The sequence below is a fragment of the Terrapene carolina genome, unplaced genomic scaffold (genome assembly GCF_002925995.2).
Source record: "Terrapene carolina triunguis isolate 2854851 unplaced genomic scaffold, T_m_triunguis-2.0 Scaffold199, whole genome shotgun sequence".
Classification (NCBI taxonomy): Eukaryota; Metazoa; Chordata; order Testudines; family Emydidae; genus Terrapene; species Terrapene triunguis.
Genome location: NW_020664550.1, coordinates 2,737,237 through 2,751,052, shown reverse-complemented (window position 1 = coordinate 2,751,052; position 13,816 = coordinate 2,737,237). Strand labels below are relative to the sequence as shown.

Below are 13,816 nucleotides of genomic sequence, written 5' to 3'. Positions count from 1 at the left end.
CTCAAATCTCTCCAGGTACACTAGGGCAAACGCATTTAATAAAAGGATTTAAAAAATAAAACCTCTCCATGTAGCTAACCTGTGCTCTTTTAATTTATTAGCATTCCGAAGTCATCTCAAAGTATTTAACAACACTTGGCATTTACACCACATGGGCCAGACGGTCTGCGGGTGTAAAGCAGACTAGATCTACGGAAGTCTATAGAATGAGGGTGAATTGGCCCAAGCTGAGCCCATAATAATGCTGTTCATTTTAGGAACTTGATGGACTTTGCAAAAGTGGGTGAATTTTATCCTCCCCAAGGCCTGGACAGGTGGAGTGATTTGCCCAACAGTTGCACGGCTGGGAATAGAACCCAGGGAACCTGGCTCCCAGTCCCTCCCTGCTTTGACCACTAGCTCACGCTACCTCCACTGAAGCCCCTAGGCAGGATCTTCAGCTGATGTAAATCAGCACAGCTTCACTGACGTCAATGGAGCAGTGCCCGTTTGCGCTGCTCAAGGATCTGACCTGTCTGGTTGTCATGCACAAGTCATTTAGGGAAAGGCTAATACTGTGGTGGTTGCATCTCCGAACTCCATGCTGAGGCACCAAGGGAAGTGGCCTGACTTAACACTGAAATGAATGGGAGCTGTGGGTGCTCAGCAGCTCTGAAAATCTTAATATAAGAACTAGGGGCCACCAAATGAAATGAATGGGCAGCAGGTTTCAAACAAATAAAAGGAAGTTCTTCTTCACACAGCGCACAGTCAACCTGTGGAACGCCTTGCCTGAGGAGGTTGTGAAGGCTAGGACTATAACAGGGTTTAAAAGAGAACTGGATAAATTCATGGTGGTGAAGTCCATTAATGGCTATTAGCCAGGATGGGTAAGGAATGGTGTCCCTAGCCTCTGTTTGTCAGAGGGTGAAGATGGATGGCAGGAGAGAGATCACTTGATCATTACCTGTTAGGTTCACTCCCTCTGGGGCACCTGGCATTGGTCACTGTTGGTAGACAGGATACTGGGCTGGATGGACCTTTGGTGTGACCCAGTACGGCCATTCTTATGTTATGTTCTTATGTTGGGTGCCTGGCTTCAAGCAGTCAAGTAAACATGGTGGCCAACTCTATTTTGGAAGAGAGAAAATGAGTCCCCCACCGTCTTGTGGGTGCCATTGCCCAGCCACAGGCCTGTTCTTGAATGGAGCACAGGAGACTTAAGATGAGCCTTAGAGGGTCAGCAAAGGGGTTGGGTTTCTTTAATTGACTCTGTATTTATTTTCCCACAGGCTGCCTTGGACGCAGCCCTGATGAGCAGGGATTTTCCCAAACCCAGCTGTTTCCCTCCCCTCCCCCAGGTTAAAGGGAACTGCGGGGCTGGCACACAGGTCAGACTACGTAAGAGCTCTGGCTGCGTGTGGCAATCCAGTAAATAACGCAGGGTGGGAAGCGCTGGTTCAAATGAAGGGTTGTGGCTTTGGTGTGATTCCTGCCAAGCCCAGGGAATCAGGCTGAAACCCTGGTCTCCCAATGAGCAGCAGAGCACTCCCTTTAGCTACCAGGCAAGGCATCAAAGCAAGGCATCCTTTCAAATGATCAAAATCTGGGACCGCGCTGAAAGCAGTGCTCACTGTCACATGCTAGCCGACACGTGGACCCGATTCTCCGCCGCCTTGTCCATTGTGGAGTCATTTACCCCTGTGCACAGCTGCTCCCAGAACAGAACACTTTGCCCAGGGGAAATCAAAAGATGGGGGAAAAAAACAAAAAATCAAAAAACAGTGGAGACCTGGGAGCAGCTGGTGCAAATCAGCATAGTTCCATGGCTTCACGTATGCTGGCTGAGGGTCTGGGCCTCACAGCTCGATCCATCACCACTGTCATTTGCACCAATGCCAAGTTAATGCTGAATGCCATCAAATCAGAATGGTTGTGTTACGTCCCCACTTTGCACTGGTGTAAATGATCGGGTGAGGTTCAAGGATGAATTGAGCTCTCCATGGTCTTGGGAAAAGGTTGGGGGGGTTAACCTATCCAATATTAACAAAGCCCGGACCTGCTTCTTTTTAAAGTTACATCTATGAGACAGTTGCATGCAACCAGCTAATAGGGTCACCAGATAGCAAGTGTGAAAAATCAGGACATTTTTTTTTCCGGGGGTGAGGGGATATAGTTGCATATATAAGACAAAGCCCCTAATATTGGGACGTCTGATCACCCGGCCAGCAAAACACACAGGCCACGTTTTAAAATGAATAACCCTATCTATAACTCATAACGCAAGCTACGCCAGGTGGAATCTGTTTGGGCATTACTAGAATTCTTTGCAGAAGGCACAGTGCTGGTCAACTCGTTTAAACTGGCATAAATGGAGCTAGGCTGATTTATTCTCATGGGGCTGATTTATTCTCATTTTCCCCATTGTGTGTAGAAAACTCACAGTCACAGACATCAGCAAACGAGCTAATGGTCCAATGCACACTGGAGTCAGTAGGAGTCTTTGCATTGACTTCAATAGGCCCTGGATCAGGCTCTTGGAGCACTCAGTCAGGGGAACGATCTCAATGGCTCAGGGACCTCAGTGGGAAATTACTCAGAAGGCAATAAAAATGTTCTCTCAAGGAGCCCGGTTACATAACAGCCCATGCCATGAAATAACTAGCTAAACAAACAAACCAATGCATTCATAGTTCAAACAGCACGTTGGTTTGGAATGCAGTTGTTGCGCTCTGCCAGCAGCGCCCGGGGAAGGGAAAGACTTGAAGAATGGCTGAGAAGAGGACTCCAGATCCCCCATCCACCCTTAACACTGGAGACCATGCTTAGTGGTGTGAGACATCTCTGGGACAGGGTCCAAACTTCCTATCTCCGTAACAGGCTGATTCAAACTCCCAGAGGAAAACTCGCCAAACGTCAGGGTTTGTAATCTGGATCCAAAAATCAAATTCGTCCAAATAGCGGGGTTCGAAACCTGGATCCAGATCCACCCCCCTCCCCGCAAGGCATTCAGAGCCAACCAGTTAACAGAGACAAGGGGAAGCTGTGAACACAGATCCGGGGCCTAGAGCCAGGAGTTTGGTTCAGGCTAAGCATAGAGCAGAGATGATATGCTGGGCCCTATGTTAGCTGCAGAAACAAATACTGAAAAGAGCAGGTGGAGCAGATTCTGTGCCTGGCTCCTGCCCCTATATGCCACCATTAATGCAAATTCCCCTAGGGTACCAGCACAGCATAGGCTCACTGTGAGCAGCCCTCTTCTGCCTGCCCCCCTCACCAGCCACAGTGCAGGGGTTTGTGCTGGGGTGAGACATACAGGGTGGGACTACAGGGGTCCCGGGCACTATTGGGATGCGTTGCTGTAAGTTAGAGCAGCTGGGGTCTGCTCGGGCTGCAGCCCAGAATCTGGCAGATAGACAACTGGTGTACAGTCCACTCAGCCTCAGGTCTGTGCCTCCGGCCCTCAAGCCCACAGTCAGAGCCAGCGTGTTTAGATGCTCCCTGGATGCAGTTTATTCTGACTTGGCAGCTTGTTTCTGGTCCCACAGCTTTGCCCAGCCAAATCCCCGCCCAGTGAAACTGGCCCCAGGGGACTTTCCCTTGTAGTGCTGGTTCCGCTCCATGTCCCCGCATGCTCAGGGAAGGCAGCTGTTCATTCTCATCTTCGTGCCTTTGCTTTGCAGGGCCCAGCGGGGTCACGGCTAAGCTACCTCAGTCCCATGAGCCCGTCCTGCCTGTCGTCATTTCCCATAGAGGGACTCGGAGACTCCGTCCCTCTGGGACCAGGGGCTCCGGGATGCGTCACACCAGGGAACCTGGTGCCCTCTGAGCTGGCTGCCCAGAGGAAAGGGTCACAAACCACCAGCCCCCTGCTTGCGTTTCTGAGCTGTGTACGGGGGCAGCAGGAACATGAGAAATAGCTGGGCCAGGAGCCGGCAGATATAAATCCCCTTCTAGGGCATCCCGCGGGCTTTGTTTACATAGCAGAGCTGAGTTTCCTAGAGGAGAGGCCTTTCCTAGAGCAGGGGCTTTCACAATGAAGGGGTCCACTTAAATTGATGGCTCCTGGAAGGGAAGAGGGTCTCATGGTCAGGATACGAGACTGGGAGCAAGGGGGCTGGGGACGTTTTCCAGCTCTGCTATAGGCCATGAGCGAGTCGGGGGGGGGCACATTGCCAGGAGCACGCGGCCCCATTCTGGATGGGCTTCTGCGGGGCTGAGAGGGAAGTATGTTATGAGGCTGGACTTGTGCCCTAACCTCTGGCCATATCTGGGGGGATTTGGCTCTTCTCATAAAAGCCGCCGGGGTGGGGAGCATTGGGGCCTTTAATCTCCTTCACCTGTCTATACAAGGAGAATAATACTCCCCTTCCCCGGTGTGCAAAGGGTAAGGGACATGGGTCTTAATTCAGTGATGCATGTGGCCATGTCAACCCTACTGGCGCTACAGCAGCAGCAGCATCATGGCACTGTAGCCGTAGTGCCATAGTGTAGACGCAGACTCCAGCCCCGGAAGTGGTTTCCCCATCCCTGTAGGAACACCCCCTCCCCGAGCAAGAGTCACTAGGTCAACAGAAGGAGAGGTTACTCACCCTGCGCAGGATCTGTAGTTCTTGGAGATGCGTGGCGCACCCATAGGGGCTCTTCTTGACACATTCTTCTGTAGACCTACCCGGCACAGCACTTGTGGGTGTGGAGTTTTCACACCCCGGCACCGGAGCTACGTTGACCTAAGTGTCAAGCGTAGACCAGGCCTTGGAATCCATGCGAGAGGCTCAGCTGGCAACTGCTGCCGAAATGCAGAGTATATCGTAGCTGGAAGAAGAGCAACCATACTCCACATCTGGATGGTGGGAATAGCCCTTTGCCTCTCTACAGCACCCTGCATCTGAGTAACTCAACACTAGGAATGAATTAAGCTTCATCCTGCAAGGGAGGTGAGCACTGTGATCGCCTTTTACAGATGGGGAAACTAAGGCAGAGAGCAAGGAAGTGACTTGCCCAGAGTCACACACAGCAAGAATCGAACCCTGGAGTCCTGGCTTCCAATCCCTTGCTGTCACCACTAGACAGCTACCTTCCAGTGGGATCGGGATTGAGTGGCTAAAGAGTACCTGCTAGTGGAGTAAAGCAGCAGGATCAAACAGATCAGCTGATCAGGTGCCCCCAATTGGTAGGACGGTCCCAGAAGCTCTGTGGCCCCCACTCTGCCCTGGATTGCATTTAACTCAGGTGCCCCCTTGGGAAGGCTCCCCCGGCACCTACCTGTCACTCATGCCAGCAGCGCTCCTCCAAGGCCCGAGTGGCTCCTGGGGCCCTGAGGGTTTTCAAGGACACGAGTCACGTTTCCCCACACCCTGTCCCAGCTGTTCACGAACCTCCCCTGTCCTTTACCTGGTCCAAGGCCAGCTGGGACAGCTGCTCTCACACTCACTACAGCCCCTCAAGGAATTTTTCAATCAGTCTTCCAGTGGCCCAGAGCCTCGCCTGCGAGATTAGCAGCTGGGGCCGGAGGCAGAATTGAAAAGGCCCATCCAGGGCTTTCATTACCCACTCAGGGCCGGCATTGTGTGAGGCTACAGGAACCCAGGAGCCTTGATTAACAAATTAATGAGCATAATGAGCCAGTGGCTGGACTCAGATGAAGGGAGGAGAGAGATAAGCTGGGAGGGCCAGATTCTGGGCTATGTCTCACCAAAGAGGAGCAGGACAGACGTGGTTTTATGCCTCTTGGATTCTGGGCTGCTCTAACTTACAGCAGAGCCCTCCAGTTGCTTGTGGGGAAGGCCAAATCGTCTGAGACAGAGCACTCAGGTCATCACCCTTCCAGTCCCAACACAGCCCTGCGCTTCGTGCTGTGAGGTGGGGTGGCGTAGGGCCACGTGAACCAGCTCTAGGCTGCTCCTGAGCCAGGGGAATTCATCCCGGACCTGCTGTGGCCCGTCTTTGCCACCAGCACAGTGTCAAAGGGCCGGAACCAGCACTGACTCACTGTCCACGTGGTACAGTCCACAGTGGTGAGTGCTGGAGTCTCCTCTCCCTTACGGAGGTGTCAGTCGAAAGTAACCAGAGGTGTAAATGCAGTGAGTGGGAAGGGAATGGGGCCCGGCAACAGGCCCAGGTGGGGGAGGGCTTTGCCCTCGTCTGGCTGAGCCAGTGACCCAAAGGACAGACTGGGAGTTTGTTCTTTGCGTGTTTCAAATTTAAATGTAGTATGGACCATCTGTAGCTTTCCCGGACCTAAGGGGGGCTCTGCCTTCACGCCCTGAGAGCTCGGCTGCAGCAGAGGGACACTAGGAGGGTTGCAGCAGGGGAAGCTCAGAGCGGGCTTTCCTTAAAGAGACAGGCTCCTAAAAGCTGCAGCCAGTTCTGAGTTCTAGTGCAGCCCCTCTGTTGGGGGCTCAGATGCTAGGGAGGAGCCACAAAGCCAGCTGACCGATTCCCTGGGAATACCCCCAAGCTCAGGGTGGCAGACGCTGCCCCAAAGCAGCCCACAGCAGGCCGGGGGGTGGCTGGGGAGACTCTTCCACAGATCTCACCGCTTGGCAGATTTTCCTGATTTTCAGCCAGTTTGCCTTTGCTCAGTATTACTCCTCACTTCTTCCTTGGACCACGATTCTGCTACAGTCCCTGTGCGATAATTATAACTGCTCAGTGCTGGAGCACACCAAACCCCTAAGGAAGCAGGAGCATGCCAGGTACGTCACAGCTCTGACGGGGCTTTCAGGTGCTAGCCCTGGGGGGTCCCAAGAACCACGCAGACACACAGCTAAGGGAAAGGGCACTTTGCTAGGGCTGGCAGGAGAGGGAAAGGTTGCAGATGCCTTAGGTCCTGTAGCTTAAACGGTTACAGTCCAAAAAGTGAGCCATAGTGGTGCCTGTTTGAGTCCCAGGGGCAGGCCAATGGAGTCAAAGCTTCTCAGGGCTAGTGCCTGGGGTGCTCTCTCCAGTCCAGTCTCTATTCAAGCAGGCATCCAGGCCGGGATCACTTAGTGGTGTCTCTCTCATTGGGGCCCCTCTGCACTGGCTCCCTACCAAGTCATCACTGCTCCCCATAAAGTCCCGCACAGACCTTCACCCAGCTGTATCATCTGGTAGCTGCAGCCTGTTCCACTTGCGGCTCTGCATAGAGCTCCTGGGGATTCCGCTCCGTGTGCGGTTTCTCTGCACCTCCTGGCTAGCCATGCGGCCACTGCCTCCCAAAAGTGCCTCCTGCCAGAGTCCTTCCTCCGCTGTACAGCGGGGAAGGTTCCAATAGGCGTTGTTGTCTCCTGCTTAGCAGGTTCATCACACATGTATCCACTGTAGGAGTACTCAAGTCTCCCCACCCTGCCCATCTGTTTGCAAAGTACGCTGCACAGCCGTGATGGCTGGAGGATATTTTAGTGGCTGCGTCTTTGCTCCCTTTGCCCTGGGCATCGCCGCTCTTGCTGATCAACATGCTGCTTTTTATAAAACGCCTAAGGAACTGCTGACAACGCCCTTAGGGGAGAGGATTCGACAACACGCAGAGGAAGAAGATGGAGCTGCCTTTATTAAACAATGTCAGAGAATCACAGGCACCAGCAGAAAAATTCGGATGAAAAGGGGTGACTTTTGAAACAGCCTTTCCCCCTTCTTGTTTCCCAAAAGCTTAGCAAACTGTACAATCAAGTGTCCACCTGGGGACTTATTTACAATGGACCTATCCCTAGAATCCTTACTCAGGGTATCCTTAGGCATCATTCAGTGAGTAGAGCCCAAACAAGTAATAAGTAGGGATCAGGTTCAACAATAGGTCTGCAAGAATTGCTGGGACACTGACTAATGCCAAGGGCCACAACACGTTTTATCCAAGAGCGCGTGAGTATTTAAATGCCAAAGGCTTGGTAGCCAGGATGGGCCGGATTTTCAAAAGAACCTGCAGTTCTCAGTGACTTCCGCTGATGTTTTGTGTGCTCAGCACCCCTGGAAATCAGAGCCAACATGTGGAAACAACGAAGGGGGAAGAAGAATCTCAATCCTTCATCCCCCTACGCTGGAGGGTCCAGAGACTCTTGACCTGAGAGCTCCCATCCCAGCAAACGTGGAGCCTGCTTCCGCGTTCCTTGTGGACTTCGGTAAGAGTTTTGAGTGCACCTGATCCACGCTTGGCAAATGCACCGTGAGCAGGCTCCATGTGACTATTATTTATGAAGTGCTGACTACGTGCTTTGAGATCCACAGGGCCCAGGTTTGCTGCCAACGACCCACCCAGGGGCACTGCATTACATGAACAAGTGCTGTGGTTGCTACAGGGACATTATACAACTGCATCTGGGAGAAGAAGAGGTCCATGAGAGTGGGGGTTCCTTAAAAAGGAGGTGAGTGAGGGGGGCATGGTAAAAGTATATTCAATAATGAATGGCAGGGAGATCGGGAGCTTTGCTCCTTCCTGCTTCATTACACAGGAACAAGGGGCCAGTCAATCAAATTCTAAAGGGATTAAAGGAAACAAACACTTGAACACAACACGCAGTTGGACTCCGGAATTCATTGCCACATGGTGTGGCCAAAAAATGAGCAAGGTTTAAAAAGAATATCCAGAGTTATAATTGAGGCTAACAATTTTGGAAGGGACATTAAACCTCATGCTTAAGGGCTTAAGCCAACCTCCTCTCAACTGTTAGAGACCTACTATGGGGGGCAGATTATTCCACATCAGCCTGTGGCAAGGTTTCTTATACCTTCCTCTGAAGCATCAGAGACAGCGTAGTGAGCTAGATGGACCCTGGTCTGATTCAGTCTGGCAATCCCTGTGTTCCTACGAACAGGGCGGGAAGTGGTCTGCAGAATCGCAAATGGGATGGGACGCAACGCGATCAGGAGGCACTCTCTCTCTCTCTTCTAAGATGTGGGCCACGCAATGGAAAAGTTTGAGACTCCCAGCAGGTGTGGACTGGTTCACAGATACAGGGGATGGAGGAGGCTAGTCAACCAGCCAGACTCCTGAGTCAAGGGGAGAATGTATGCAAAAGCACGCTGCACATTCAGGGCTGGAAGTGGGCTCCACAATGGAACATCTAAACCAAGTCCCCCTGTGGGCCCTCCCATTGGCATGTATGGGTCTGGTTCGATTTCACTGTCCAAATGTGCGATCTGGGTGACCCACAGGGGTCCTTCCTCTGTTGAAAACGTCGTGCTCAGAACTCTACAGAACTGGCCAGTTTCCTGTGTCGCTGTTTCTCAGAATCAGGCCCTGGGTGAGGACAGAGAGAAAGAGGCCCTGTGGTCTGAGCAGATCAGACTCTTGGGCAAGGATGTTCCTACACTTGAGCCTTTACAGAAACTACCCATGCAGTACCATCTATACCGATTTCATACGGACTTCAGCCTTGCGGTCACATATGCCTCTGGGGCCAGCATTTTCAGAAGTGCCCTCTGATTTGCAGATCCTCCATTTTTTAAGTGCCCAAACTCATAAGAACAGCCATACTAGGTCAGACTAATGTTCCATCTAGCCCAGAATCCTGTCTACCGACATTGGCCAATGCCAGTGGCTTCAGAGGGAACGAACAGAACAGGGAATCATCAAGTGATCCATCCCCTGTCGCCCATTCCCAGCTTCTGGCAAACCGAGGCTAGCGACACCTATGACGATTTGGGGCTGGTTTTCGCAGATGCTGCGCATCCCACAAATCGAACTGAAGTCAATGGGAACTGAGAGTGCTTGGCCCCCTCTGAAAACCAGGCCTGAGGTATTTCAGATTGACTCCCTCCCCCCAAACAGAAACTCTCCCAATCCCTCTGGAAAGTTGTGGCCGTGCTGCATATCCTCCCACCCCCTCCATCCCATGCCTTTCTCCTGCACCCTTAGGACAGAAAGCAGAGAATGCTTGAGAATCCATTGTAAAGCTACGTCACTTGCTGCAATTGATTCACACACCCCCCACCCTTACCCCCAGCTCCAGCTGCTCTTTGACTTCACAATATTTTCACCTTGGCTTCCCCGGTGTCCGCTTGCCTCTTGCCGTATCTCAAGCCGAACGAGTTCCAGTTGTAGGCGGAGAGATCCTTCTCCCGCTCCACAAGCAGCGAGCCCTGGGGGACAGAGATGGCTCTGCTCCTGGCTGGATGGATCCCTTGCCCCAGCTGGACTTGGCTGTCCTCCTGCGGCTTGCACAGCAGGGGCGGCATGGATCTCGGTTCTGCCTTCCCAGGGCTGGGCTTGCTTTCCGAGCAAGGAATGGCTTGATCCCAGTGGGCCGGGCTGGCCAGGTATTTGAAATGGTCACCTACAGAGAAAGGCGCAGAAGGAGTTGAGGAGGGAAAGTGATCAGTGTCAGACTCACCAGTGGCAAGTGGCAGGCAGTGTCTTTGGGGCAGAGTCTGTCTTTTTGTTCTGTGTTTGCACTGCACCCAGCACATGAGGTCCTGGTGCGTGGCTGAAGCTCCTATGCACCACCGCAATCCAAACAAATAAATAGTAAAGAATTCACAGGCTGCCTGTTATCGTCCAGGGCCTGCCATAATCTTACCCCCACATTTCCCCCAACTCCTTCTCTTTGCCCCCTCTCCCTCCTGCTCCCCACATTCACTCGTCAAGCTCTGGAAATTTAGCAATGCACGAGTTAGCGGTGGAGCGCCCAGGGCCCAGAACAGGGAGAGGGTTCACAGAGCCTTCATAAGATGCCCCAAGGGTTTTCAGAAGAGCTCAGCTCCCATTTATTATGACTCAATGGTGTTGATTACAGAAATGCCAAAGGCCCAGCCACGATCAGGGTCCCATTGTGCTAGGTGCTGTACAGACCCACAGTCTCTGTCCCCAAGAGCTCACGGGCACTTGAATACGGACCCTGCTCTGAATCCAATGTGCTGAGCGCTTCGGAAAAGTCGGGCCCCGACTGTGGGAGCCCTGAGCATTTGAAAATCTCGCCCTGAGCTCTTCTGAAAATGTAGCCCTCGGGGGGTTGTTTTTCAGGGGGGAGCTGAGCACCTGCAGCTCCCCTTGACTGTCACGAGAGTTGTGGGTGCTCAACATCTCTGAAAATCAGATTCATTTCGACTGAGGGCAGCCTGTGCAGCTACTCCCGACCAAATAAAAACATCTGTAATTTTTAAAAGCGTGGAAGCTGTTTGGGGCAGGGACTCTCTCTCTATTCTGTGTTTGTACAGCACCTGGCACAATGGGCTCCTGGCCTCAAGGCATCAGTTAACAACCAGCAGTGCTTAATTTGTAATGAAAGAGGTGCCTGGGCTCAAGCAATATTTTTACTTTCATAACTGATGCGCCAAGCCTAGAGGTGCTGGGGCTATGCACCAAGCTCACACAACCTCTTTGGGAGACGTGACCCTTTCGATTCCAAGCGAGTGGCTTTCAATGCAGGATCTCCATGGGCAATCGCGCTACCTGTGTGTCGAGGGCTCCAGAGGGGGAAAGATCTTTCTGCGGGTTCCCCAAACGGAGCATTGGAGAAGAAGAGAAGCAGGAGCATGGAGCTGAAAGGATTCATCCCGGGCTAGCCCAGACCTGAAATATCAGACAACGGGGGAGAGAACACAGAGGAAGGAAGAAGAAAGTAACAACAATCGGTCAGATGGTTTCCAGTCTCCAGGAATGTTCTGCTCTTTAAAGGGAGAGTCTCTGGGATATCGTCTGCTCTCGGTGACACAGATACAAACCCGGGGTGGCTCTATGCTCTGCAGTGGAGTCACTGCATATTGACTCTGCTGGAAGTAGCAAGCTCAGCTGACTAAATTTAAAATGGCTCCCTCACACCTTTTGCAGGGAATTGTGGGTAGACTATAGAATTCAGACACCCGTCATTCCCCCCATCTGTCTCCCACCAAAATTAATGGGGCTGCTCACCGGCACAAAGCGAAGCACACGATGCACAGGACCTGCGCGTGGGATTGGTCCTTACAGAGGGGTTTTAATGGGATACAAAGCAAAACAGGGACGAAAGTGGCAGGACAGCCAGCCCCCTCCCTTTCATCCACCTGCCAGCAGCTACAGGAGCGGAGATAGAGGCTACAGGGGGTGGCTAACAGCGCACGGAGCCTTTGAGCAAGGGGATCAATATGGGCAGATGAAAGCGGAGCTCAGCAAGCAGGCCCAGCCAAAGACACATCAAAAACCACCCCTGTCCCTGCAGGTGGGGTCAGTATTGCAGCAGATTAATGCCAAGGGCAGCTACAAAGGGCTCCCTGCTGAAACGAGAGGTGGTGAGGAGAGAGGAGGAAAAGGAGATGGTGAAGTCTCAGGCCCATTTTTCGAAGTCCCTTGGGACATACCAGACACGCTGTCTTTCACTCAGGCCTAGGCTCGAGGGGGCCGAAACTCCTTTTGGAAATGGGACTTACATGCTTTTGAGAACTTTACCCAGGACGCCTTTCACGTCTAGGTCATGAATTCGAATCCTGCCTGTGTCTCTTGAGCTGAGGTACTTGTCTGGCCCCCATAATGGTAGGATCTGAACGCCTCGCAGCCTTTGATGTAATTAACCTCACAACGCCCCTGTGAGGTAGGGCAGTGCTGTTATTTCCATGTTACTGAGGGAGAACTGAGGCACAGAGAGACCAAGGGCGCCCAGGGAGCGGCAGAGCTGGGAATGGCACCTGGATGCCCCACGTTACAAGGCAGCCCCCTAACCACAGGAACGTCCTCCTTTCCGTCTGTGGCTGTTGGGGCTCTTCGGTCGTCCGTACGAGCTGACAGCCCTATCTCAGCCCCATTCCTTCAATTAACTGCATAGAAACTTCATCACTGTCCGCTCCAATTAGCTTGCACTGCCAACAAGGTAGCAACGCAGCCGACGGGCGCGAACGGAACACGGGCCTGAATCCTCTCACTAAGAAGCTGCGCCTGCTGCTCAGAATTGAGGCTCGTTCCTGGGGGGCGGAGGAAGCTTGCGTTCCTGTGCCTGTTTTGTAGCTGACGAACTTCTGGGCCTGACCCTCAGAAGCCCTGAGCACCCAGAGCCCTACGTGAAGCCAGCGGGAGCTGTTGGTGAATTGGCACCTCTGAAAAATCAGGCCCATTCTGTCTGTTTCTTATGCTCCCCTATCTGTCTGTCTGTCTCCAACTGTCATCTCATCTTAGATTGTGAGCTCCCTGGAGCAGGGACTATCTTTATGTTCTGTGTTTATCCACCACCTAGCACAATGAGTCCTGGGCCAGGATGGGGGTTTCTAGGCGCTACTGCAACACAAATCATAAATAAAGAGAATCATCTCCAGGGCTGCCAATCCCGCACTCTTTGTTGGCAATAAGGACCCTTAACTAAACTGCACAAAGAATTCTCGTCTGTCCTTGGACCCTTCACTGTGCTCCGTTAATGGAGTTAATGTGCTCATCTTAAGGAGTCCCCAGGTTAACTGCAGTAGGCTAACACTGCAATTTCTCCTGGCAGATTGGGACACTTTGGTCTGTCACCTGCTATGGGTCACAGCACCCGGATGATATTTTATATCCGTATCTCTCTAAACAGAACAGCCTATCTGGAACGAACAGGGCTGTTCACCCTTTTCATTTGTTCCCTTGCATCTTACAAGAAGTCAAACCGGCTTTTAATCAATTCCAGGAAACCGTCCCTATCTTCTAAAGAAAAAGGATACTGCATTAGCTCAAAGTCCACACGTAGGGCAGATCCGAACATGGCCATTTATTACTAAAAAATAAAAGCCTTGAAACACAGGGTAATTAGGACAGTTTCTTCCTATGCAGGGACATTCTAAAATTAAATTGAATGATTTTATTCCATTCCAGGTCTTTGGAGTTCTTGAGAAAACATAAGAAACACAGGCGTATATGATCATTTTTCCACTCAGCAACACACACACACACACACACACACACACACACACACACACACACACA

The 13,816-nt window shown here is 52.0% G+C and overlaps 1 protein-coding gene across 1 annotated transcript; it reads right to left on the bottom strand.

The window, feature by feature from the left end:
- Nucleotides 1-9,921: 9,921 nt before the first annotated feature.
- Nucleotides 9,922-11,450, bottom strand: LOC112118375 (metastasis-suppressor KiSS-1). Its single transcript, XM_024216656.2, has 2 exons — nucleotides 11,348-11,450; nucleotides 9,922-10,232 (listed from the first exon to the last, which is right to left on the bottom strand). Exons 1-2 carry the CDS (start codon nucleotides 11,448-11,450, stop codon nucleotides 9,922-9,924), a joined length of 414 nt encoding a protein of 137 aa, XP_024072424.2.
- Nucleotides 11,451-13,816: the final 2,366 nt, after the last annotated feature.

Excerpts from the sequence above, each read along its gene's own strand:
- LOC112118375 (XM_024216656.2), bottom strand. The coding sequence starts at position 11,450 with ATGAATCCTTTCAGCTCCATGCTCCTGCTTCTCTTCTTCTCCAATGCT. Across the intron at positions 10,233-11,347 it reads CTGGAGCCCTCGACACACAG|GTGACCATTTCAAATACCTG; the intron begins GTAGCGCGATTG and ends CTTTCTCTGTAG.